The sequence below is a fragment of the Trachurus trachurus genome, assembly GCF_905171665.1.
Source record: "Trachurus trachurus genome assembly, chromosome: 4".
NCBI classification, from domain to species: Eukaryota; Metazoa; Chordata; class Actinopteri; order Carangiformes; family Carangidae; genus Trachurus; species Trachurus trachurus.
In genome coordinates, this window is record NC_139898.1 from 29,870,008 (window position 1) to 29,896,185 (window position 26,178).

The 26,178-nt window shown below is 40.9% G+C and overlaps 2 protein-coding genes across 2 annotated transcripts; both read right to left on the reverse strand.

Moving 5' to 3' along the window:
* Nucleotides 1–291: 291 nt before the first annotated feature.
* LOC310985344 (interferon-induced protein with tetratricopeptide repeats 1-like) lies at nt 292–17,814 on the reverse strand (the record flags this gene model as incomplete). Its single annotated transcript, XM_083970919.1, has 4 exons — nt 292–1,573; nt 8,039–8,202; nt 9,984–10,527; nt 17,753–17,814. The coding sequence occupies 4 exons, from the start codon at nt 17,812–17,814 to the stop codon at nt 292–294; spliced, it is 2,052 nt and encodes a 683-aa protein (XP_083827045.1).
* A 3,897-nt stretch (nt 17,815–21,711) lies between these two features.
* On the reverse strand, nt 21,712–24,541 carry LOC310985345 (interferon-induced protein with tetratricopeptide repeats 1-like; the record flags this gene model as incomplete). The annotated part of the gene is made up of 2 exons (XM_083970920.1): nt 21,712–23,017; nt 24,528–24,541. The coding sequence occupies 2 exons, from the start codon at nt 24,539–24,541 to the stop codon at nt 21,712–21,714; spliced, it is 1,320 nt and encodes a 439-aa protein (XP_083827046.1).
* Between the last annotated feature and the right edge of the window lie 1,637 nt (nt 24,542–26,178).

Here is a 26,178-nt window from a genome sequence, read left to right on the forward strand (position 1 = left end):
GGTTTAAACAAAATTAAATATACAGTTTAGTACAATTACAAAATCCGGTTATATCAGTTTTAAGACTTATTCATATTAAAATGTAGTTTTTAATTGTTAACAGAAAGATTTGGTTTAGTCACAACATTGATTGTGTTCGAAAGGTGATGATCACTTCAAGGTCATTTTGATTCTTTCAATGTTTTTCTCTTTCTCTAAATCGAGGGTCTTCAGATTGACGTTAAAACCTTTGGAAGCCAACTGGTGGTTTGTGAAACTGAGCTATAACATGTTCCTCTTAATTATCGGCTCTTAGAGTTGCAAAGTTGCAAGAAAATCCCTGATTTCTCCACACATTCGGTTTCTCCCTCTTTCTTCAATCCTCCGCAGAGTACTGATGCTGTTGTCACGGAAGAAAGATTGGGTTGCTATCTTTGCTACCTTCATGTGGTATCTTATGGAGTCGTAGGCCCTATTATGGACGAATTGCAAATACTTTGCATAGTAATTGTAGAGCATCTGAGCCCCTTTAGGTTGTAGAGCAGAAACGCTTTTTAGCAGCTTCTTGTATATCTGGTCAGCCTCAGCTTGGTTGTGGTTTGATTTTGCACAAATGTTTGCAAGGAATATTTCTCTTTTAAGCGAAATATCAGGGTAAAGAGAAATCACTTGTCTGTGCAGAGTGATCGCTCTGTCGATCGTGCTGTTCATCGGGGGACTGTCGCTGTTGAAGATCCTGATTTTGTAGCAGACTGCAGCACGCCTCTTCAGGTAACGATTCTCTGGGTGTTCTCTCATTGCCTCCTCTGCCAAATTAATAGCCTCATCCCTAGATATGTGGTTTCTGTAGAACCTCAGTAATGGTTCGATACCACTGTAGCTGCTAACCGGGTTTCTCAAAACCTTTGTGGCCAGCTCACGGGCTTCATCTTCAACTCTCTGACCGTTCTTGGCACAAGCTTCAAGGTACAGAGCAGCGAGGTACAGGTTCTCTGGGTCCTGTTGCATGGCAATTTCCATCTGCTCTAAGTTGTCGCTCCTATCTACTAGCGTCATCACATGGCTGGTCTTCCACTCCACCATGTCTGGCTGCATCTTGATGGCTCTCTGGAAGCAGCCAGCAGCCCGTAGCCTGTTGTCTGAGCCAAACCTCATCAGAGTCCAGCCTTTTTCAGCGTAGATCTCTGGATGGAGCTCATCCCGCAATGGAGATGGATACTTGTTCATTAGCTCGTCAACCTTTGACAAACAAGCCTGGCTCTCAGCTCGTTCTCCCTGGTGGTAGTGCAGCCAAGCCTTGTTTCCATAGTTCACCACCAACCAGGGGCCCTCGTCTGAGTTTCTCATCTGGCAGAAAGCCTCTGCAGCCCTGCTGAAGAAACTCCAGGCCTGTTCGATGCACCCCAGCTTGTAATGGATGAACCCTTGCAGGTTGTAAATGTGACTCAACCAACTATTTCCCTTCGCAGTACCAATGTCTTCCAGAGTGTCCCTGAGAATGTAAAGTTTGTGCCTTTCAGGCTCGATGACCCAGGTGAAGTGGCACTGCAGGGCCTCCAGTCTGGCCTTCAGTGTTGTTTCACTCTGAGCAGAACTGGTGGAGAACAAAAAGAGGAATATTATTAATTTAATTCATTAATTCATGGAGGAATAAAGGAAGGAATTGATGCGTGAGCATCGGAAATATCATAACAGAGAAGTACAACAGTAAAGAAGAGTGGAAGACATAAAGATGAAAAAGTGAAGAGGAGAAAAAGTATTAGGAGGAAAATAAAACATTTAGAGATTGAATAATATTAGAGATGAATAAGGAAACAAAGAAGGAATGGAATACAAGTATGGAAATAGATTAAGAAATGTAATACAAGGGGAAAATATTACAGATAGAAGAAACAAGAGATTCAGTATCAACAAATGAATGATAGGGAAGGGAATAAGAAAGAAAGAAAGAAAGAAAGAAAGAAAGAAAGAAAGAAAGAAAGAAAGAAAGAAAGAAAGAAAGAGAATATTAATATCACTGAGTACAGGTACGAAAAAGCAGCAACTAACCTCATCTTCCAGCTGTTGTCAGTAGTTTTCTGAATGTATAACCCTCTATAATCAGGTCTTTATATATGCTGCTGTTTTGGCCATTAAATTATTAATGTTTAACTTTTATGCAGTTGTAAACAATGGTATGTTGAGTCTTGGGTTACGTTACTTACGTTTCCCACTAAAGATGCCCTGAAATGACTCTCATGTCAGATGTCTGGTAATAACAGGAAGCTGGAGATATTGACCGATGACTACGCTAGTCATAGTGTTGTATGTATGTTGAGTACTGCCTGTGCGACTGTCGACAGCCACGCTCCTCACCTATGTGAATATATATATGTGGATATGAAAATGTGGGGAAATGTACAGTATATATGTATGTAGGGTGCAGGATTTTGTTGGTATGTAAATGTGGGAATGTACAGGTATGGTTGAGGATACACGTCTGTGGTCTTTCATGTTTGTAAAGTGATGTATTTCTCATGGCTGTATGGAAACAATTATCCTGAAAAAGGCAATAAAATCTAAATATATCTAATCTACCTGCTGCTGCGCTGGACACCGGGATGAGTCGAAAAACAGTTGAAATTTTTTTTGCGGGAAGAGAAAACACATGGATTTTAATGTAAAAATACTCAGATTAATAACTTTTTGACATAAATTTGGCAAATATCAACATGTAAATCAATTATTAATGCAGGAAAATAGCTTATTTTGTTTAGAAACATTCAGGGACACACCTGTCCCACAAAAAAAGGACAGAGCTCAACAGGTATGAGCTCAGGTAATTGGGTTTCAATCAATACAAAGTCCACGCACGGTCTAAACTTAGAGTCTGAATCATAGGGTCTGAATGTGCCAATCTGAGGTTTCAGCCTTTGCATAGCAAAAGTCAAAGCACTAAAGTCCAAGTGCAGTCCTGACTCATGACACGCGTTGTGATCACAATAAAGCTGCAAGCCTCTTTCAATTTTGTCAAATAGAAAGTTATTGGACTCAGGTCTGGGTGTGAAAACGACATATGAACTCCTCGTTCGACTAGCCCAAACCTTTGTAACTGAACTACTGGTGATCACAGACCATCAATTTCTCCATCACCGTACCAATATCAAAGTTACAAGAATCCCTGGTGTTTCTCACTTGGCCCAGTACACCAGCCAGTTCTTGGTCCTGGCCTTCAATAGTATCACTACAATATCCATGGACCCCCACTGGTGATCCATCACCTCAATCATATTCTGAAACTGAAGGCATACCCCCTCACTCTTGAATCACTCTGGATAAAAATGTCTGACTAAATGAGTTCATGTGATGTGAATAAGTTGTTGTAATGTTTCTGTGTCACTGGACAGCAGGGATGGGCCAGCATTTTTGGCCAAGACCAGCGCACAACACATTTCGGCAGCACATATCCTTGTTGTCACTTGAGATCTGGCTTGCTAATTAGCCTTGTTGTGACACTGTCATTAGCCAAGCCCATCCAGCGACTGGGTGATTGACAGTCCCTGACTGAATTAAAATTAACCAATGGGAAGTGTTGATGGGTTGTGCCGATTGGCTAGAAGTTGTAGAAAGTAGGGGAGAGCCGGGTCGATTGATACACGGGACGATTGATACACAGCGATTTCCTCGAAAACCACACAAGCTTGAGCCGTCAGATTTTGTCACTATGTTCAGCACTCAACACCGACCAATCCTGGGAAAGCTTGTGAAATTACGTCACGCCATTCAAAAGTTATTAGCGCGAACCGGTTTTTGACTACGGAAAGTAAAATGTTAGGTGCGGTAGTTTTTTGTGATCAAAAGTTGTATTGTGTGTTTCATGCAATAATAATATGACCTAACAACAGATGAATTCGTACATAAACAGGTCCTAAATTATGAAATGTCATAGTTTTGAAGTTTAGAGGCAAAACAGGTTTTATTGTCAGTAGTCGCTGCAGGGACGATTGATACAGCTGTTTCAACTGTCCCTCACGCCACCGTGCGTAGTGACTGTGGTCACACTGCACGATCAATATCTGTATATAAATCACCAAATTAATAGCCTAACTGTTTTGCAATGAACAACAACCGATTTGAATGAACATGTATTTTTAATAAACACCACATATTTTTAATGTTCGTGTTTATGACGTGAATCAACAGATACTATTCAGCAAAGTGAGGGGAAAATGCCGAGGGTAAAATGACAATATTTTCAACTGTGTCTCCATAAACATGACTTAGGACAGGGAAATAAGTAAATTAAATGAAAATGCAGTTGTCCAACAACTCGTACAAAAGAAGAAAGGCGAGTTTAATCGAAATGCGGATCTTGACAATTACGCACGGGACAAAAATATTTATTTGACCTATTTATATTGTGAGAAATTATGTGACATTTTGGCAATAACTAGTACACTAGTATGTTGTCCGATATGCTGCATAAAAACGGGAGTCAGTAGTTTCTATTTAAAATATGCTGTTTCAACCGTCCCTCCTCTGTGTCTCAAACGACCCGGTGGGGCGATTGAGACAAATGTCAACTTACGTTCAAAGTTATAAAACAGCGCGATCATCCAACATATGTGTTAAATTACACTTGTAACTGAGAGAATACACATGTGAGTTGTTGATCACATGATAAAAATGTTTGTGTACATAACGTCATCTTTGAAAAAGACGTTTAAATGAAAAGTGTATCAATCGACCCGGCTCTCCCCTACTTGAAAACAATACTTGAGTTAAAGTACAGATACCAAAAGTTACTCCAGTAAAAGTAGAAGTCACCCCAAAGAAAATTACTTGAGTAAAAGTATTACAGTAGATCTCATTAAATGTAGAAGTATCAAAAGGACAAGTACAAGTATGTTGTTGTCTTCAGTGTCGGACGAGGAAGCCATGCTGACGAAACTCTTAACTCTTTAACCGGGCGGCTGCAGTAAATACTCAGCTTTAGTGGTACACTACCAGGGGACACAACAAAAGTAGGCTACCATATATTCTGTGCAAAGCGCCAGTCAATTTAAGTTAAGATGCATGCTTGATCTTCTTAATCCAATCAGCCACATAACTGGCTGATTGGGCATAACCGTCCTGCCTAGCCTTAGTTTTTAGCTGAGTGTGTCACTTTTTTGTGTCCCCTGATGCATTTTTGTTGTGTTGGTGATGAGGTTTTTTTTCTGAATTTGTAGAGCGTTTGTATCGATGCATGAATTTCCTTAAGTTGCTGTCCTTTTCCTTTGAGCCTCCAGGCCACCGTAGTTTCACCTACATGCATGAAAACCATGATGGAAAACCAGTCTGTGCATGAAATGTGGCCAATACAGTATAGCCCTGTGGCTATTTTCATTGTTCATATAGCTACAGATATTAAAATGTTTGTGTCGGTAATACATAATAGTTCATGAAGTGTAAATATGTTAAACATGTTGGATTATAAAATGTTATGTTGTATACAGTCACAAGTCAGAGATAAAAGAGTGGTGTTATCTTAAAAATCATTCATAGGTGATTGTCAGCACAAGGAGACCTCGATTGTTGTGGGGTAGTGAAGCATCTTTTTTATTATCCCATCTTTGTATGTCTGTAGAGCCAATCCTGTCCTCACCTTGCTCAGGTAGGAGGGACTTAGCGTCACCTGCGTGCCGCAGCAAAGTTAGCGGTAGCAGAGCCTGCTTTTATCGGCGTCTGAGTAACTTAAACTGTAAAAGTAAAAACACTCCTAACTTCCAAGACTGGAGTCGTCCTGTGGTCGATGTGTGTGAACTCTGTGAAGCTGCCAGAGGTAAATTCATGTGTTTTAATGTGCTCGGTGCTATTGTTTATTTGTAACGTGAATGAAACGAGCCGAGTTGCTAATCGTCGTTAGCCTTTAGCTTAGCCTCCTCATAGGCCTTCACACTGTTTATTCTGCATTGTCGTGAGCAATTGCTAATTTGTGTGATACATTGAATAGGCCTGTAGCCTGTAGCTTATTTACTAAGAGGAATTGTGTGATTCAGGACCGGACATTTGCCATAAGAGGGAGAGAGTGAGGACCGGGAGAGCCCTGGACCGTAGAGAGAGACTGAAGCTGCTGGACTTGAGCGTGGTTTCCCCGCACCCGTCCCCTTGCCGCTGAAACTGCACCTTGCCTTTTGCCCCCTTTGCCCCCCATCTTCATCTCTGACTGTGAGGATTCGTGAGTACACTAACACGTTGCACGTGCTTTTTTGTTTGTGCTGGTTAAAACCCAGTGAAGTGGCCATTTCGTTTCCAGCCTCCACGCTCACACGCATCGAACAGGCCTGCAACATTTTTATTTTCATTTACATTTAATAGCCCTGCGTGAATGTGTGTGTGAGTGTGGGCTGTGGACACTTGAATTGACCTGGTCACTTTGATTTTACATTCTCTCAGTGGGTTAACAGTGGTCATTTTGTGTATAAAATCTTCCAGTGCATGAGAGTTTTGAATACTGTTATCAATGCATACTACAACTAAATCCTGTGTTGTAATCACAAGGGTAATAAAACAGTTAAAAGTGATCTTTTATTTTTTTAAAGGGGAAGTACCAAATTTTGTGTTTACTTAAAAGTTATTGGAGGCACCACCAAGTTATTTTATTTCACTATCACAGTTTATCACAGGTAGCGCCATCTCTAGACGAACTCAGGCCCCGTCCCACTGTACTACAACACCCCAATTAGTCAGTATTTCCTAGCTCCATGGGACTGCGATTACATATAAAATAAGTCTCTTGCGCCCCTGCTCCTAAAGAAAGGCAGCCATTTTGAACCATTTTAAAATAATGTGGCAATTTTTTTAGCACCATTTTGCTAAAACATCACCAACCTGTAAACAAAAATGGCATTTTTGCTGACAGATTGGTGATGTTGCTGCAGTGCCAGAGCTCAAATACGAAACATGCAGTTCAATGATGCCTTCACTAGAGGGCAGCAAAGTCCCACATTCAACTTGAGCAGAAAATGGTTTTAGAGACTCAGACTGACTCCAGAGAAACACTCAGTGGTACAGGGACTTCACTCTGCAGGTAACAAAACAGATAATCATGGATGCAAACAGCGCGCCGAAAAGCGAAACTCGCTTTTTTCATGACCAATTAGGTGACTTGTGTGAATCGTTCAGATCCGAAGAGTTTTTGTTTTTGGGAGGGGGGGGGGGTCTCAGCTGGGGTCAGTAAAATGTTTTTCTAACAGGCTGACAGTGACAATCACGTGAAACTGAGGCGAACTCATTCATGGTTGTCTCTGATTATACTGATAACAGCCGACCTCCAATGTAGACGCGCGACATGCGCGCTGATTAAAGCGGTGCGTATCCGCGTACATCGGTGCGACGGTGACGCCGTTTTTTCCCCCCGTGCATGTGGAGCTGTGCGCCGCGGACATGCACAGTTCCCTACGTTGCTGTGTCAGGCAGGTGTTTCCCACGGAGCTCTGCCCCGTTTCAGAGGTGAAGGAAGCCCTGAGTGGAAAGACGTCGCCTCCGCGATGTAGAATGTGTTCAATTAAAGTGATACTAACACATTATAGCCTATAGGCCTACCGGTATATGTCCATAACACACTGAATGAAACATCCCATGTCTTTATTTATTCAGTTTATTTTAATAGTAATAATTATGACTAACATTCAGTGAAGACCTAAAAATCAGTATCTCCAAAATGGAAATATTGCAAAGTTTTTTTTTTTTTAAGCATTTTTAATATAGAAATGTTGACCTTCTGAAAACTATGTCTATCTATATGCACTCAATACTTGGTTGGGGTTGAACTACTGGAAATTGCCTTTCCGTGATATTGTAATGTACTTATTTGTTAATGGTGAGCACCCCCCCCCCCCTCTCTTTTTTGGTCCTGACCCGTTTGCATCCCTGGATAATACAATGACACCTGAGATTTTAGTTCAATTACACAATTTGATTATCAGACTGGACCAGAGTGAGCATGAGCACTATTTGAACTGGTAACAATATGAAAATGTATGAGAATTGAACAGTGAGTTTATTAGTGTTTTGAATTTATGCTTAGTGTACCTACCTACGTGCCTGCCTGCCGGTTTGCCTGCCGCTGATCTGCTGCAGCTGTAGAGGGTGCTCAGGATCCACGCTGTCGCCAGAGAAACTGCTGCTGCACGAGGACGTGTCAGCAGGACTAGTTTCTTCATCTCCTTTCACCTTACTCCTCTGAGCCGAGCTAGGAAACTGTGGTTATCCGTGAGTACTGAGAAACACTTTCACAAGGATACATGAGCTCCAACTCAACATGCGCGCCAACGATATGATACCATAACTGACTTACAAAACCCGGGTATTTATTTATTTATTATTTTATTTTACACATGCTTTTGTTGTGATTTATTAACGCTGCTGTCTGCACGAGCGGACGAGGCAGCACGCATTCGGTTTCTTTTCTTTTTCTTTCGTGCATGTCCGCGGTCCTCTATGAAGAATGCAACCATTGCATCCACCTTTTTGCCGTTTTACCGGTTTGCCCTTTTTGCGGACCCGGACTCGTCATCAACAGCGCACCATCACCTGAGACTGCAGGGAGCCCGGACAGCAGATCTCGACTCTGTCGCCTGTCAGCATGTGCGCACGCTCCCGTCACATGTGAAGTAGAATGAGGGTCAAGTAGCTATCCCATTTAGAAAAAGTGGATTTGTTTTATTTAAAATATTTTATTTCATTAGGGGAAAAGTGGCACTTTCTGCTGTTTATTTGAATAGGAAATATTGAAAGACAAAATGCAATTTACACATGGAAATCCCACAAGCCCCGCCCCCTCGACATGTCAACACTATTTTTTGACATGATCACCAAAGCTTTCCTGTTTTCTCCTCCACTGACCACACACAGATCTGTGTAACACACTACCTTATGGAGACAGGGACAGGTGGGGTTTTTGTCTCTTAACTGTGAATGAAGAAGATATTTTACTGCAGTCAGTGTGTCCTGTGATTTGATGCACTGATAAAAATAAAGAAAAATTGTCAGATGTTGCACAGTTTTGTCGTATGAGGAAGTTTTGGCTTTAAAAGATAACCCAGGTTTATTATGAGCTGCACCAACAACTGTGAAGACCATATTGAAACTGATGTGTTTATTATTCTACTGCACTAGAAAGTAAATTGTCTTTTTAAGAGTCTAAACTTCCTCAGACAATCATAAAAAGTTGCAGCTCCTCAGACACAGATAGAAATTAGTATAAAGTCTGATATTCACATTAGCTTAATAATAAGTTATTTTAAAATCAAATGTAGCTCTTCAGCAGGTCGGTTGTGTGTCACGCCTGTCCTCTCAATGTGTCATCTAATTTTCTTTTATCTGTGTTGAGACACATCTCATTTGTTTTAAATGAAAAAACAGTGGGTGAGTGTGTTTTATTATTGTTTTATTATTATTGAACTACCTGCTCACTGCAGTCAGTTCATAAGCTCTTGATTTGCTCACACAAAACATTACAGATACAATATTATTTAAGCTCAATGTACAGCAGAGGTTTAAACAACATTAAATATACAGTTTAGTAGCCTACCATTACAAAAAAAAAAACAGTTTTAAGATTTATTCATATTAAAATGTAGTTTTTAATTGCTCACAGAAAGATTTGGTTTAGTCACATCATTGTGTTCAAAAGGTGATGATCACGTCAAGATAATTATATTATTCTTTCACTGTTGTTCTCTTTCTCTAAATCGAGGGTATTCAGACTGACATTAAAACCTTTGGAAGCCAACTGGTGGTTTGTGAAACTGAGCTATAACATGTTCCTCTTTATTATCGGCTCTTAGAGTTGCAGAGTTGCAAGAAAATCCCTGATTTCTCCACACATTCGGCCTCTCCCTCTTTCTTCAATCCTTCGCAGAATACTGATGCTGTTGTCACGGAAGTAAGATTCGGCTGGTATCTCTGCTACCATCATGTGGTATCTTATGGAGTCGTCGCTCCAGTCGTCGGTTCATGCACCTATCCCAGTTATCTACTATCGCCAACACACGGCTGGTCTGCCACTCCACCATGTCTGGCTGCATCCTGATGGCTCTCTGGAGGTAGTCTTCAACCAGCAGCCTGTTGTCTGAGCCAAACTTCATCAGAGTCCAGCCTTTTTCAGCGTAGATCTCTGGGTGGAGCTCATCCTGCGATGGAGATGGATACTTGTTCATTAGCTCGTCAACCTTTGACAAACAAGCCTGGCTCTCAGCTCGTTCTCCCTGGTGGTAGTGCAGCCAAGCCTTGTTTCCATAGTTCACCACCAACCAGGGGCCCTCGTCTGAGTTTCTCATCTGGCAGAAAGCCTCTGCAGCCCTGCTGAAGAAACTCCAAGCCTGTTCGATGAACCCCAGCTTGTAATGGATGAACCCTTGCAGGTTGTAAATGTGACCCAACCAACTATTTCCCTCAGTCCCAATGTCTTCAAGAGTGTCCCTGAGCCTGTAAAGTTTGTGCTTTTCAGGCTCGATGACCCAAGTGAAGTGGCACTGCAGGGCCTCCAGTCTGGCCTTCAGTGTTGTATCACTCTGAGCAGAACTGGTGGAAAACAAAAAGAGGAATATTATTAATTTAATTCATTAATTCATGGAGGAATAACGGAAGGAATTGATGCGTGAGCATATACACACTTAAAAATGTTGGGTTGAAAATAACCCAAATTGGGTTAACGCCAACCCAACGCTGGTCCATTTTTGGACCTGGCCAACGCTGGGTTGTTTTAGACCAACAGGGTTGGGTTATGGGCTTAACCCAGCATGTTGGGTTGAGACTGTATACCCAAAAATTGGTTAAAAACAACTCTGCTGTTGGGTTAATGTTATCCAATAAATGGGCTAAAATAGAACCAATTATTATTTTTTATTATAACCTTTATTTAAACTCGGAAATATATTGAGGAGCAACCTCGTTTACAATATAGCCGAGACAAAACTGTTGGGTTAAATATGTAAGGGATAATGCCCGACGAGGTGTCCATTATCAGAAATTTGCGTCGGATGGTTGCTTCCGCAAAGTCCATTAATCTCTGATAATCGGACACCTAGAAGGGCATTATCCCGCTTATACCATGGTCACTTACGAGAAAAATACATATTAAATCATTCACTCATGATTAAATGTTGTTTTTACCGTTAAAATCATTCGTTTAACAATAAGCGGCTGAGTGGACTATTTAATAACTCTCGTCAGCGATAAAAGAAAAAAAAGAGGGACCCGCTGTGACCGCAGCGTACAGTCTATGGGGGCTTTCACACCTACCTCGTTTGGTCCGGACTTTCGGACTTTCCAGATAGTTCGGATCAAATTGACAGGTGTGAAAGCTCCCCCGGACCACGGTCCGGACTAAAGACCGAGTCTTTGGTCCAGCCTCAGGAGGTGGTCTCGGTCCGGACTACTCGAACTACTATGTAGGCTACACTTGTAAACGTTTACACGGAATTAAACAGTAGAGTGTTTAATATAAATCCCCAAACGATACATGCAAGCCTATTTTTTTATATAATGACCCGAATACATATTTTTTCCGCCGAAAAAAGTCTGAAAAAGACGGATCAGCGGGTGACACCAAACAACGTCTGACCCAGCAAGTCAGAGCTTTTATTTCTCTCACACTCACACACAAGTGACCTGGAGAGATGCAGCCGCATCTGACAGGAGGATCGCGTGTGTGTTCCCCTCCACTACACAAAACAGCTGATCGCTGATCGCTGCCACTCTGATCAAGCATGTCGCCGCGGCACAATCCTCTTTTTTTCTCTCCTTTCATCAGCTCTAAACTCACTCTTCTGCACCGCGATTACAAACCACAGCGTGCTTTCCAGCAGTAGGCTATATTTTTTCTTTTCTTTTTTTTTTACACATATTTTTATTTTATTTTTTTCAGAGCACTTCCTATGCGCTAACGTCAGACGCACGCTCATCCGTCATGACGTCGGTAGATCCTTTAGTCCGCTGTCATACTAGCAGTGTGAAAGCGAACTTTACTGGACTATATGGAAACAATGTTAACAAAAAAAAAAATTAAGCTATTAGCAGTGGCGGCTGGTGAAAAATATTCTAGGTGGGGCTGTCCCTGAAGTTTTTGGTGACCATCGTGATAAAAGAACCCCAAACCCATTTTTAGGGATAAACATTAATTATTTATTTGCCTTTGATAAATCAGCAGTTTGACAGATAATGACAATGAACAAACAGTAGTCTTTCACTGGTGGCACACAGTGGACGTGAAATATATTAGCAAATACTCTTAATACAAAACTATGGTTATTAAAAGGCATGTGTATGATGTAACCTACAACAGTGATTAATGTGTTAACTATAGACAAAGTGTGACAGGAACACTATAGGAGGAGCATAACGTGATTAAGTTTGGTCTGACCTTGCTGATGTGAGATGTTAACTTAACTGCTGCATTATCAGGTTTGATGACGAGCCTAACTGAACGTACTGGTCACACCTGTAAACATATTGAACAGTGCGCTGCAGCCTGATGCTCCGCATCACAGACGTCCTGTCACAGCCTGGGTGAGTAGTTTCCCCTGGTGTCACTCAGGAATAACAGTGTCCAGTCCAGTGTCCCAGAAGCTGGATGAACTAATAAAAACGCTCTTGGACGAGCTGTGAACGCACCGCGGACGAACCAACAGCATGTAGTCCAAAAGTTGGCTCCGAGCATCAAGAGAGAGCAGTCTCTGACGTGCCGGTTAACGGTGCTCCGGTCAACGGTGCTCCGGTCAACGGTGCTCCGGTCCTCCGGTGCTCCTCTCACACACTACGCGGCCTCCTGTCGCATCATAACAGCCTCCCGCCACCGGCCCACAGAGTTTTATCCACCTGTTGGTTGTATTTCCTCACCGTGAAACTGTGTTTTTCATCCAGCTGTGAAGCTCTGCTGCTAGTCCTGCCTAGCGTTAGCTGACAGCACCGTTCATGTGTCCCTTGAGAGTTCATGTTTTGTAATCCGTTCAGATAAATAGGTCTCTAACTCCAGTAACAGTCCGTGTGCTATCTGTCCTCACTGTTTAAAAAAAAGTAAATTATACGGGAAACAGAATTTGAAACTGATGAAAACTCCGTAGCCAAGCTGGTACCGAGGACAGCTCCTCGGTTAATTTCCCCCTCGGTTTCTGGTTGCCACGGGAGACCAAAATGTTTGGTTTGGGGCGATATTTTCTGTGCCCCAAAGGCATAAAATCCGACGACGCTGATTGGCTAAATTACCTGTTGCTCCGTATATTTTTTACTTAGCAACAGTCACTGATTGGCTGAGCCGGTACACTGCTCGGGCGACTTCTCCAGCGCCCCAGACACAGAGCGATAGATATAACAGAGACAGTAAATGAACCTGTAGGCAAATAAGCCTCTAAATAATGGTTTTATTTTATATACAGCTCGATTTTAAGAATTCCTATCACATTTACAGGTACAATAAGAAAAAAATATTAATTTTAAATTATTATTTTGGAAGAAATAATAATCATTAAAAATCGCTTTTCATCAGGGGCGGCGGCGCCTGAGCGCCCTCTATTGACCAGCCACCACTGGCTATTAGGTGTGAAAGCGCCCTATGACTCTGCCACAGCCTGGTAGTTGATCAGTGAAGGGAGGGAGGTGAGGTGACGGCTTAAATGTTACGTGACACAAAGTTTTCCAGACGGCCAGTGCACTTCTTACCGCTTGTGTGTTTACAGACTCCAGTGCCATGATGCGCTGAAAAAAAGTTATGGTCCGAGTGTCCGTTGCCGTGGTTACCAACAAGCGTTTGAGCCAGCGCAGTAATATTTAGAACGTAATCAGGCAATTTGACCGGAACATCTTTATGGGTGTCCATTATCACTTTTTAATGGACACCCCGCAGCCAATCAGAATCGAGGATTCACCCAGACCATGGTATAATAACTAATAAATGGGCTAAAACACAACCATGTTGTTGGGTGAATGTTACCAAAGAAGTGGGTTAAAATGGAAATGTTGGTTTGAGAACAAAATTAGCATTAATTAATGAACATTAACCTTAGCATTGCACAATGAATTTGTTATTAAACCTGAAATGATTCAATGAAACAAGTACATAATGCTCATTATTTTATTACCATACAAGTAAAAGGAAATTTCAAGTTCAGATGAAATTCACTTCAAAACAGTGGAATACATTTTTGACATTGCTGGATCATAAAATTAATGCAAAGTGCATTGATTTAAGTGCTAAACATACAATAACTTGCATATTAAAAAAGGAAAGGAAAAGAAAAAAACAAAGTGCATATAGCTTTTTGCCCCCTTCACATGTTCAGTCTACATATTTTGGCAAATTATATCAGTAACAACTATACCCCATCCACCGCACCCGATAGAGATGGGTGCTCCAAGGCTATCCCACTGATGCTTCTCCCTAGCATGGGGACATACAGGTATTCTGCGCTACTGCTTGCGGTCGCCAGGTACTGCACCATGTTTGTTCCGGGCTGAAGAATAAAGAAAAAAAAAACAAGATTCAGAAATTAGTTTGTACACCAGGTTAGGTTCAACTCTACAGGTAAAGCCCAGTGCTGTATCTGGAGTCTTAGTCCATTAAGCACATTTCTGTACATGCTAAAATGACCAGTCAATTCCACTTAGCACAGTATAATGATGATTGACAGACGTCAATTCAAACTATGACGTGCATGATCTCAAACTCACACTGCTGACTTCTACAAAGTTGAGAGCCACATGTTACATCAGCTCTATGTGAATGCTATATACCTATATGAATTTTGGGATGAGGGATTCCTTGATTTTTAGTCGAAATAAAATATATTAATTTTAGACAGGGCAACACACAAACATTGTAGATGTAAACTCACCATGCCTGGAGTGTCCATGAGACATGGCCACATCATTTGCAAGCACTTCTCACTAGTTTAACTATGGGCAGAGAAAAGAAAGACCGCAATAATGTTATACATCTCAAAATAGCACCAACAAGCACTAAATAAGGCACTCACCCTCCTTCCTGACTCACTGCTGCCAGTCACTATGGCGACGTGCGTTAACCCCTATCCGCTGCTAACACCATGGATGTATTATATTATCGGCTAACACCCACTTCCCAACTCACCACAGTCTTCCTGTCCGTTAAAACTCTTGTCATTTCCTCTCCTTCACGGCCCTGACAACTGCTGCTGCTGCTGTGATGGAAACCATTTTATCAGTTGAAAATAATTAGCTAGCGAGCAAGCAAGCAAGCAACTCGGAAAAAAACGCCTATAGTGGGGCAGATAAGCAAAATAATTGTGCGTTTTAATGACTAAAGCATGAAACTTTCAGCATTTCATCTACATACCCCAAGGTTTAATTTCAGACGTGGAACCACTTTGGTGGCTGACCTTTAGGGGTCTTTAGGGGTCTTTTTCCACATTATTCCCCATTGGAAACCTATGAAAATCTGGGAAGTAAATCATTACCAATACATTTCTTCACCATTGTGTTTAGGAAGGTGTGTAATATCATGTAATAAAATGTTGAAATTCAACTCCAGTGGGAAACCCCCTAAAAAACTACTCAAAGTTGGGGTACCCGTGCAGATTTTGCGAAAATTCCGTGATGTTATATTTGGCCTTAAATATCTTGTGAGGGGTCGAACTAGGGGTTTTTCATGATTCTGAGTTGATCGCAAACATTAGTTTTTCAGCCAAAACACTCCTTGGTGGAAAAAAACAGCCACACCCACTTTTCCTGCTCATCGGAACCCCCCCCCACCACCAATAGAATGTATTGAAGAGAAGCCATTCCTTAGCATGGCAGAGGCTGTGTTACATAATACTACTAAATACTCAATAATATAACTTATATTCTGTAGCCTTTTTTCTTGTACAACGTTATACAGACGATGAATTAAACCTTGGGGTATGTAGATGAAATGCTGAACGTTTCATGCTTTAGTCATTAAAACGCACAATTCCTTCCATATATGATCTTATCTGCCCCACTACTAGTCCGGAGTGAGGGGAAGTTTTTAAGTAACACTAAGACACAACTATTTGGCTACCACATTAAACTACCAAACCTGTAGGCTAATAATTTAAGTTTTACTTACCATTTACATTGTTTTCTGTGGTCTGAAGCTGGAGAGTGAGGTGAACTCTCAACTGTCGAAATCTCAGGGCGGGAAAATCAACCCAATCTGTTGGGTTAAAATATTTAGGCCTAACCCAACCTTGGATAATCTCAGGGCTTGAAAATCAACCCAATCTGTTGGGTCAAAATATTTAACCCAACCTTGGATAAAAACAATCCAATCAACTAAAAATCCACAGCTACCCAGCAGTTGGGTTATGAAAATAACCCAGCATTTTTAAGTGTGTAGGAAATATCAGAACAGAGAAGTGCAACAGTAAAGAAGAGTGGAAGACATGAAAGATGAAAAAGTGAAGAGGAGAAAAAAGTATTAGGAGGAAAATAAAACATTTAGAGATTGAATAATATTAGAGATGAATAAGGAAACAAAGAAGGAATGGAATACAAGTATGGAAATAGATTAAGAAATGTAATACAAGGGAAACATATTACAGATAGAAGAAACAAGAGATTCAGTATCAACAAATGAATGATAGGGAAGGGAATAAGAAAGAAAGAAAGAAAGAAAGAGAATATTAATGATGTCACTGAGTACAAGTACGAAAAAGCAGCAACTAACCTCATCTTCCAGCTGTTGTCAGTAGTTTTCTGAATGTATTACCCTCTATAATCAGCTCTTTATATCTGCTGCTGTTTTTTTATGCAGTTGTAAACAATGGTATGTTGGTTTAGACTTACGTTTCCCACTAAAGATGCCCTGAAATGACTCTCATGTCAGATGTCTGGTAAAAACAGGAAGCTGGGGAGGAACTTGTCAGGGATATTGGCCGATGACTACGCTAGTCATAGTGTTGTATGTAGGCTATGTTGAGTACTGCCTATGCGACTGTTGACAGCCGCACTCACCTGGATATGTGAATATATATATGTGGATATGAAAATGTGGGGAAATGTACAGTATATACTTTATGTAGGGTGCAGGATTTTGTTGGTATGTAAATGTGGTATGGTTGAGGATACACGTCTGTGGTCTTTCATGTTTGTAAAGTGATGTATTTCTCATGGCTGTATGGAAACAATTATCCTGAAAAAGACAATAAAATCTAAATATATCTAATCTACCTGCTGCGCTGGACACCAGGATGAGTAAAAAAACAGTTGAATTTTTTTTGCGGGAAGAGAAAACACATGGATTTTAATGTAAAAATACTCAGATTAATAACTTCTTGACATGAATTTGGCAAATATCAACATGTAAATCAATAATTAATGCAGGAAAATAGCTTCTTTTGTTTAGAAACATTCAGGGACACACCTGTCCCACAAAAAAAGGACAGAGCTCAACAGGTATGAGCTCAGGTAATTGGGTTTCAATCAATACAAAGTCCACGGTCTAAACTTAGAGTCTGAATCATAGGGTCATAATGTGCCAATCTGAGGTTTCAGCCTTTGCATAGCAAAAGTCAAAGCACTAAAGTGCAGTCCTGACTCATGACACGCGTTGTGATCACAATAAAGCTGCAAGCCTCTTTCAATTTTGTCAAATAGAAAGTTATTGGACTCAGGTCTGGGTGTGAAAACGACATATGAACTCCTCGTTCGACTAGCCCAAACCTTTGTAACTGAACTACTGGTGATCACAGACAATGAATTTCTCCATCACAGTATCAATATCAAAGTTACAAGAATCCCTGGTGTTTCTCACTTGGCCCAGTACACCAGCCAGTTCTTGGTCCTGGCCTTCAATAGTATCACTACAATATCCATGGAGCCCCCACTGGTGATCCATCCATGGTCACCTCAAACATATTCTGAAACTGAAGGCATACCCCCTCACTCTTGAATCACTCTGGATAAAAATGTCTGACTAAATGAGTTCATGTGATGTGAATAAGTTGTTGTAATGTTTCTGTGTCACTGGACAGCAGGGATGGGCCAGCATTTTTGGCCAAGACCAGCGCCCAACACATTTCGGCAGTTGTTTATACTTGTTGTCACTTGAGATCTGGCTTGCTAATTAGCCTTGTTGTGACACTGTCATTAGCCAAGCCCATCCAGCGACTGGGTGATTGACAGTCCCTGACTGAATTAAAATTAACCAATGGGAAGTGTTGATGGGTTGTGCCGATTGGCTAGAAGTTGTAGAAAGTACTTGAAAACAATACTTGAGTTAAAGTACAGATACCAAAAGTTACTCCAGTAAAAGTAGAAGTCACCCCAAAGAATATTACTTGAGTAAAAGTATTACAGTAGATCTCATTAAATGTAGATCAAAAGGACAAGTACAAGTATGTTGTTGTCTTCAGTGTCGGACGAGGAAGCCATGCTGACGAAACTCTTAACTCTTTAACTGGGCGGCTGCAGCCACATAACTGGCTGATTGGGCATAACCGCCCCGCCTAGCCTTAGTTTTTAGCGGAGTGTGTCACTTTTTTGTGTCCCCTGATGCATTTTTGTTGTGTTGGTGATGAGGTTTTTTTTCTGAATTTGTAGAGCGTTTGTATCGATGCATGAATTTCCTTAAGTTGCTGTCCTTTTCCTTTGAGCCTCCAGGCCACCGTAGTTTCACCTACATGCATGAAAACCATGATGGAAAACCAGTCTGTGCATGAAATGTGGCCAATACAGTATAGCCCTGTGGCTATTTTCATTGTTCATATAGCTACAGATATTAAAATGTTTGTGTCGGTAATACATAATAGTTCATGAAGTGTAAATATGTTAAACATGTTGGATTATAAAATGTTATGTTGTATACAGTCACAAGTCAGAGATAAAAGAGTGGTGTTATCTTAAAAATCATTCATAGGTGATTGTCAGCACAAGGAGACCTCGATTGTTGTGGGGTAGTGAAGCATCTTTTTTATTATCCCATCTTTGTATGTCTGTAGAGCCAATCCTGTCCTCACCTTGCTCAGGTAGGAGGGACTTAGCGTCACCTGCGTGCCGCAGCAAAGTTAGCGGTAGCAGAGCCTGCTTTTATCGGCGTCTGAGTAACTTAAACTGTAAAAGTAAAAACACTCCTAACTTCCAAGACTGGAGTCGTCCTGTGGTCGATGTGTGTGAACTCTGTGAAGCTGCCAGAGGTAAATTCATGTGTTTTAATGTACTCTGTGCTGGTGTTTATTTGTAATGTGTGAAAAACCGAGCCGAGTTGCTAATCGCCGATAGCCTTTAGCATAGTTTCATCATAGGCCTTCACACTGTTTATTCTGCATTGTCGTTAGCAATTGCTAATTTGTGTGATACATTCTGTGGGTTTTCGCCATGAATAGGCCTGTAGCATATTTACTAAGAGGAATTGTGTGATTCAGGACCGGACATTTGCCATAAGAGGGAGAGAGTGAGGACCGGGAGAGCCCTGGACCGTGGAGAGAGACTGTAGCTGCTCCTACTTGAGCGTGGTTTCTCCGCACCGTGTTGCTGCACGCTCCGTCCCCTTGCCGCTGAAACTGCACCTTGCCTTTTGCCCCCTTTGCCCCCCATCTTCATCTCTGACTGTGAGGATTCGTGAGTACACTAACACGTTGCACGTGCTTTTTTGTTTGTGCTGGTTAAAACCCAGTGAAGTGGCCATTCGTTTCCGGCCTCCACGCTCACACGCATCGAACAGGCCTGCAACGTTTTTATTTTCATTTACATTTAATAGCCCTGCGTGAATGTGTGTGTGAGTGTGGGCTGTGGACATTTGAGTTGACCTGGTCACTTTGGTTTTACATTCTCTCAGTGGGTTAACAGTGGTCATTTGTGTATAAAATCTTCCAGTGCATGAGAGTTTTGAATACTGTTATCAATGCATACTACAACTAAATCCTGTGTTGTAAGGGTAATACTATTTGGATAAATATAAAACAGTTAAAAGTGATCTTTTATTTTTTTTAAGGGGATGTACCAAATTTTGTGTTTCCTCCTTAAAAGTTATTGGAGGCACCGCCAAGTTATTTTATTTCACTATCACAGTTATCACAGGTAGCGCCATCTCTAGACGAACTCAGGCCCTGTCCCACTGTACTACAACACCCTAATTAGTCAGTATTTCCTAGCTACATGGGACTGCGATTACATATAAAATAAGTCTCTTGCGCCCCTGCTCCTAAAGGAAGGCAGCCATTTTGAACCATTTTAAAATAATGTGGCAATTTTTTTAGCACCATTTTGCTAAAACATCACCAACCTGTAAACAAAAATGGCATTTTTGCTGACAGATTGGTGATGTTGCTGCAGTGCCAGAGCTCAAATACGAAACATGCAGTTCAATGATGCCTTCACTAGAGGGCAGCAAAGTCCCACATTCAACTTGAGCAGAAAATGGTTTTAGAGAATCAGACTGACTCCAGAGAAACACTCAGTGGTACAGGGACTTCACTCTGCAGGTAACAAAACAGATAATACAATGACACCTGAGATTTTAGTTCAGTTACACAATGCACAACACTTTAGATAATCAGACTGGATCCGAGGGACTTTGTTAGTCCAAGAGCTTCACCACAAAACCCATTTGACATTTAATAAATCATCTTCAAAACCTGGAATCCTTAAATTGTAATAATTTCTAAAACTGTAATATAAGAAATAAAAAATAGAGAGGGGGAGAAATTTTCAGTACGGTAACATGATCACCAAAGCTGTCCTGTTTTCTCCTCCACTGACCACACACAGATCTGTGTAACACACTACCTTATGGAGACGGGGGCAGGTGGGGTTTTTGTCTCTTAACTGTGAATGGAGAAGATATTTTACTGCAGTCAGTGTGTCCTGTGATTTGATGCACTGATAAAAATAAAGAAAAATTGTCAGATGTTGCACAGTTTTGTCGTATTAGGAAGTGTTGGCTTTAAAAGATAACCCAGGTTTATTATGAAACTGATGTGTTTATTATTCTACTGCACTGGAAAGTAAATTGTCTGAGGATGTTTAGACTCTTAAAAAGACAATCATAAAAAGTTGCAGCTCCTCAGACACAGATAGAAATGAGTATATTTCAAAGACTGATATTCACATTTGATTAATGATAAGTTACTTTAAAATCAAATGTAGCTCTTCAGCAGGTCGGTTGTGTGTCACGCCTGTCCTCTCAATGTGTCATCTGTTTTTCTTTTATCTGTGTTGAGACATCTCATATTTGTTTTAAATGAAAAAACAGTGGGTGGGTGTGTTCTATTATTGTTTTATTGTTATTGAACTACCTGCTCACTGCAGTCAGTTCATGAGCTCTTGATTTGATATTTACACACACAAAACATTACAGTTACAATATTAAAACAACATTAAATGTAGAATAGACTTGTACTTATATAAATCCTTTGCAGGAAATGATTGTGTCACAGCAGCTCCAAAAGAATAAAAATAAATATATGATAATTAGGAGAATAAAATAACTTATGATAGCAATAATATTAAGGATACAGTAACAAAACCTGTGATACAGCTTACAGCAATTACAAATGTATCAGTTTGATGACTTCTTAATATTAAAATATAATTATTAATTTCTCATGGAAAGATTTGTTTTAGTCACGTCATTGATTGTGTTCAAAATTTGATGATCACTTCACTTATAGATAATTATATTATTCTTTCAATGTTTTTCTCATTCTCTAAATTGAGGGTCTTCAGATTGATGTTAAAACCTTTGGAGGTCAACTGATGATTTGTGAAACTGAGCTATAACATGTTCCTCTTCATTATCGGCTCTTGCAGAGTTGCAAGAAAATCCTCAATTTCTCTACACATTCGGTTTCTCCCTCTTTCTTCAATCCACCGCAGAGTATTGATGCTGTTGTCACGGAAGTAAGATTGGGCTGGTATCTCTGCTACCCTCATGTGGTATCTTATGGCGTCATAGCCCCTATTGTGGACAAGATGCAAATGCTTTGCATAGTAATTGTAGAGCATCTGAGCCCCTATAGGATCTAGATCAGAATCTCTTTGTAGCAGCTTCTTGTATATCTGGTCAGCCTCAGCTTGGTTGTTGTTTGATTTTGCACAAATGTTTGCAAGGAATATTTTTCTTTTAAGCGAACAATCAGGGTAAAGAGAAATCACTTGTCTGTGCAGAGTGATCGCTCTGTCGATCGTGCTGTTCATCGGGGGACTGTCTTTTTGGGAGAAGATCCTGACTGTGTAGCAGACTGCAGCACGCCTCTTCAGGTAACGATTCTCTGGATGTTCTTTCATTGCTTCCTCTACCAAACTAATAGCCTCATCCTTAGATATGTGGTTTCTGTAGAACCTCAGTAATGGTTCGATACCGCTGTAGCTGCTAACCGGGTTTCTCAAAACCTTTGTGGCCAGCTCACGGGCTTCACCTTCAACTCTTTTACCCTTTTTGGTACAAGCTTCAAGGTACAGAGCAGCGAGGTACAGGTTCTCTGGGTCCTGTTGCATGGCAATTTCCATCTGCTCTAAGTCGCTCCTATCTGCTAGCGTCATCACGCGGCTGGTCTGCCACTCCACCATGTCTGGCTGCATCTTGATGGCTCTCTGGAAGCATTCTTCAGCCAGCAACCTGTTATCTGAGCCAAACCTCATCAGAGTCCAGCCTTTTTCAGCGTAGATCTCTGGATGGAGCTCATCCCGCGATGGAGATGGATACTTGTTCATTAGCTCGTCAACCTTTGACAAACAAGCCTGGCTCTCGGCTCGTTCTCCCTGGTGGTAGTGCAGCCAAGCCTTGTTTCCATAGTTCACCACCAACCAGGGGCCCTCGTCTGAGTTTCTCATCTGACAGAAAGCCTCTGCAGCCCTGCTGAAGAAACTCCAGGCCTGTTCGATGCACCCCAGCTTGTAATGGGTGAACCCTTGCAGGTTGTAAATGTGACCCAACCAACTATTTCCCTCTTCAGTCCCAATGTCTTCCAGAGTGTCCCTGAGAGTGTAACATTTGTGCCTTTCAGGCTCGATGACCCAGGTGAAGTGGCACTGCAGGGCCTCCAGTCTGGCCTTCAGTGTTGTATCACTCTGAGCAGAACTGGTAGGGAACAAAATGAGAAATATTATTAATTTCATTCATTCAAGGAATAAAGGAACCAATTAATGAGGGAATATCAGAACAGAGAAGTACAACAGTAAAGAAGAGTGGAAGACATAAAGATGAAAAACTGGAGAGGAGATATAAGTAGGAAGGAAAATTAAAGATTTAAATATTTAATAATGCTGTATTAGAAATGAATAAGAAAACGGAGAAGGAATGGAATACATGTATGGAAACTGATTAAGAAATGTAATACATGAGTAAAAATAGTACGGACAGAAGAAACAAGAGATTCAGTATCAACAAATGAATGAAAGGGAAGGAAATAAGGAATGAATAAAATAGGGGGTTTACATAATAAGATAAAAAAGGGAAGATAGTAGAAGTAGAAATCAAGGACATGAAGAGAGTAAAATTAGAAAATAAGGGGAATAAAAGAGAGAAGGGAGGAAATGGAAAGAAATAAAGAAAGAAAGAATTAATGATGTCACTGAGTATAGGTATGAAAAAGCAGCAACAAACCTCATCTTCCTGCTGTTGTCAATAGTTTTCTGAATGTATAACCCTCTATGATCAGCTCTTTATATCTGCTGCCCCATTAAATTATTAATGTTCAACTTTTATGGCGTTGTAAACAATGGTATGTTGAGTCCTGGGTTTAGACTTTCGTTTCCCACTAAAGATGCCCTGAAACGGCTCCTGTCATGTCATATATAGGCTATCAGGTAAAAACAAGAAGCTGGGGAGGAATTTGTTGATGAGTCATAAAGCTGTTGAAATTGTTTTGCAGGAAGAGAAAATACATGGATTGTAATGTAAAAATGCAACAAAAAAAAAACTTAAATAACTTTTTGAGATGAATTTGGCAAATATCAACATGCAGATGAACAATTAATAACATTTTACAAGAAAAGGACTGAGTCAGAGCTCAACAGATCTGAGCTCAGATAATTGGGTTTCTGACGCCCTGAGTCAATGACCAATGAATCCAAAGTCCATTATTTAATCTTTGAATGTGCCAATCTGAGTTTTCAGCTGTTGCTAAGCAAAACTCAAAACACTGAAGTCCAAGTGCAGTCCTGACTCATGCTACACGTTGTGAGCTGCAACCCCCTTTCAATATTGAAAGAGTTTCTGAATACAAATATCTTGGACTTTGGATCGACGACAAAATCACCTTCAAACGTCATGTATCTAATCTGGTCATTAAACTAAGACAAAAAATAGTATTTTTTTACAGAAACAAATCATCCTTTCCTTTTCACTGCAGGAAGAAACTTATTGAAGCAACTTTTATGTCAGTTTTAGATTATGGAGACATCGTATACAGGCATGCATCAGCCACAACTTTACATCCACTTGACACCGTTTATCATTCAGCCCTGAGGTTCATTACTGGCGACAGCTACAACACTCATCACTGTGACCTGTATTCCAAAGTTGGATGGCCCTCACTATCTAACAGGCGTGATCGACACTGGATTTTATTTATTTTTAAAGCTCTTACTGGTCTCTTACCATCTTATATTAACTCACTAGTATCTTTCAATGCAGGTCTCTATCGCACACGCTCAAAAGACTGGCTCACACTGCAGGTTCCCTCTGTTAACACCGAACTTGGAAAGACCAGCTTCTCTTACTGTGCACCTACAACCTGGAACACTCTGCAGAATCATTTGAAACTTACCTCACTTTTATCAATGGGACAATTTAAAGCCATAACTACATCTTATTTTACCTCTAACTGCTCGTGCTTTTAACTATGTGTGACAGTTGAGGTTCCTGTCACTATGCCTCCAATTGATCATGTGCCCTGGCTACTTGGCCAAGGGGATGTCCCTTTGGGTGACTGGCAAGCGCGCATGACTATTACCCGGGAGGTGTGGGTTCAATCCCCGCCCGGGCCCTCTTCACCCTGCCACATTCTGGCGTTGTTGGCAACCACTCACCAGTACTCACCACTCCACCTCGCCACATCTGTTTCAATTTACCCTAGTCACCTTAAATTCTGGTATTCTGTTATGTTTTTGTATGTTTCAAATGTCTTGGCTTCTGTCCTTGTGTGTTTTGTGTTTCATCTCGGCTATATTGTAAATGAGGTTACTCCTCAATATATCTCCGAGTTTAAATAAAGGTTATGAAATGAAATTAAATGAATTTCGTCAAATAGAAACTTTTTGGACTCAGGTCTAGATGTGAAAACTCCTCACTCAACCAGCCTAAACCTTTCACTGAACTCCTGGTGATGACGGACCATCAGTTTCTCCATCATAGTAAAGTAACTCCTACTTTACACCACTGTTGGCCAGTCAGCCACATACAGAAACTGGCCAATTGGCCACATAACTAGCCGTCCATATTAGGCCTCAGACCATCAGTATTCCAGATGGCCAGTCCACCCCTGCTTAGTTTTTAGCTGAGTGTGTCACTTATTTGTGTCCCCTGTTGCATTTTTGCTGTGTTTGTATTTATAACATGTGTTGTCAAATTGATGAGATTTTTTTCTGAATTTGTAGAGCATTTGTAGTATGAATTTCCTTAAGTTTCTGTCCTTTGAGCCTCCAGGCCACCGTAGTTTCACCTGCATGCATGAAGACCAGTCGGTACATGAAATGTGGCAAAATCTACAAAACAAGTCTCTTGCGCCCCTGCTCTTAACGCAACAGGAGGGCAGCCATTTTGAAATAATGTGGCAATTTTTTATCACCATTTTTTACCACTAACAGGTTGTTGATGTTGCTGCAGTACCAGAGCTCAAATAAAACATGCAGTTCACCAATGCCTTCACTACAGGGCAGCAAAGTCACACATTCAACTTGAGCAGAAAATGGTTTTAGAGAATCAGACTGACTCCAGAGAAACACCCAGTGGTACAGGGACTTCACTCTGCAGGTAACAAAACAGATAATACAATGACACCTGAGATTTTAGTTCAGTTACACAATGCACAACACTTTAGATTATCAGACTGGACCAGAGGGACTTTGTTAGTCCAAGAGCTCCACCACAAAACCCATTTGACATTTAATAAATCATCTTCAAAACCCGGAATCCTTAAATTGTATTAATTTCTAAAGGTGTAATATAAGAAATAAAAAATAGAGAGGGGGAGAAATTATCAGTACGGTGACATGATCACCAAAGCTTTCCTGTTTTCT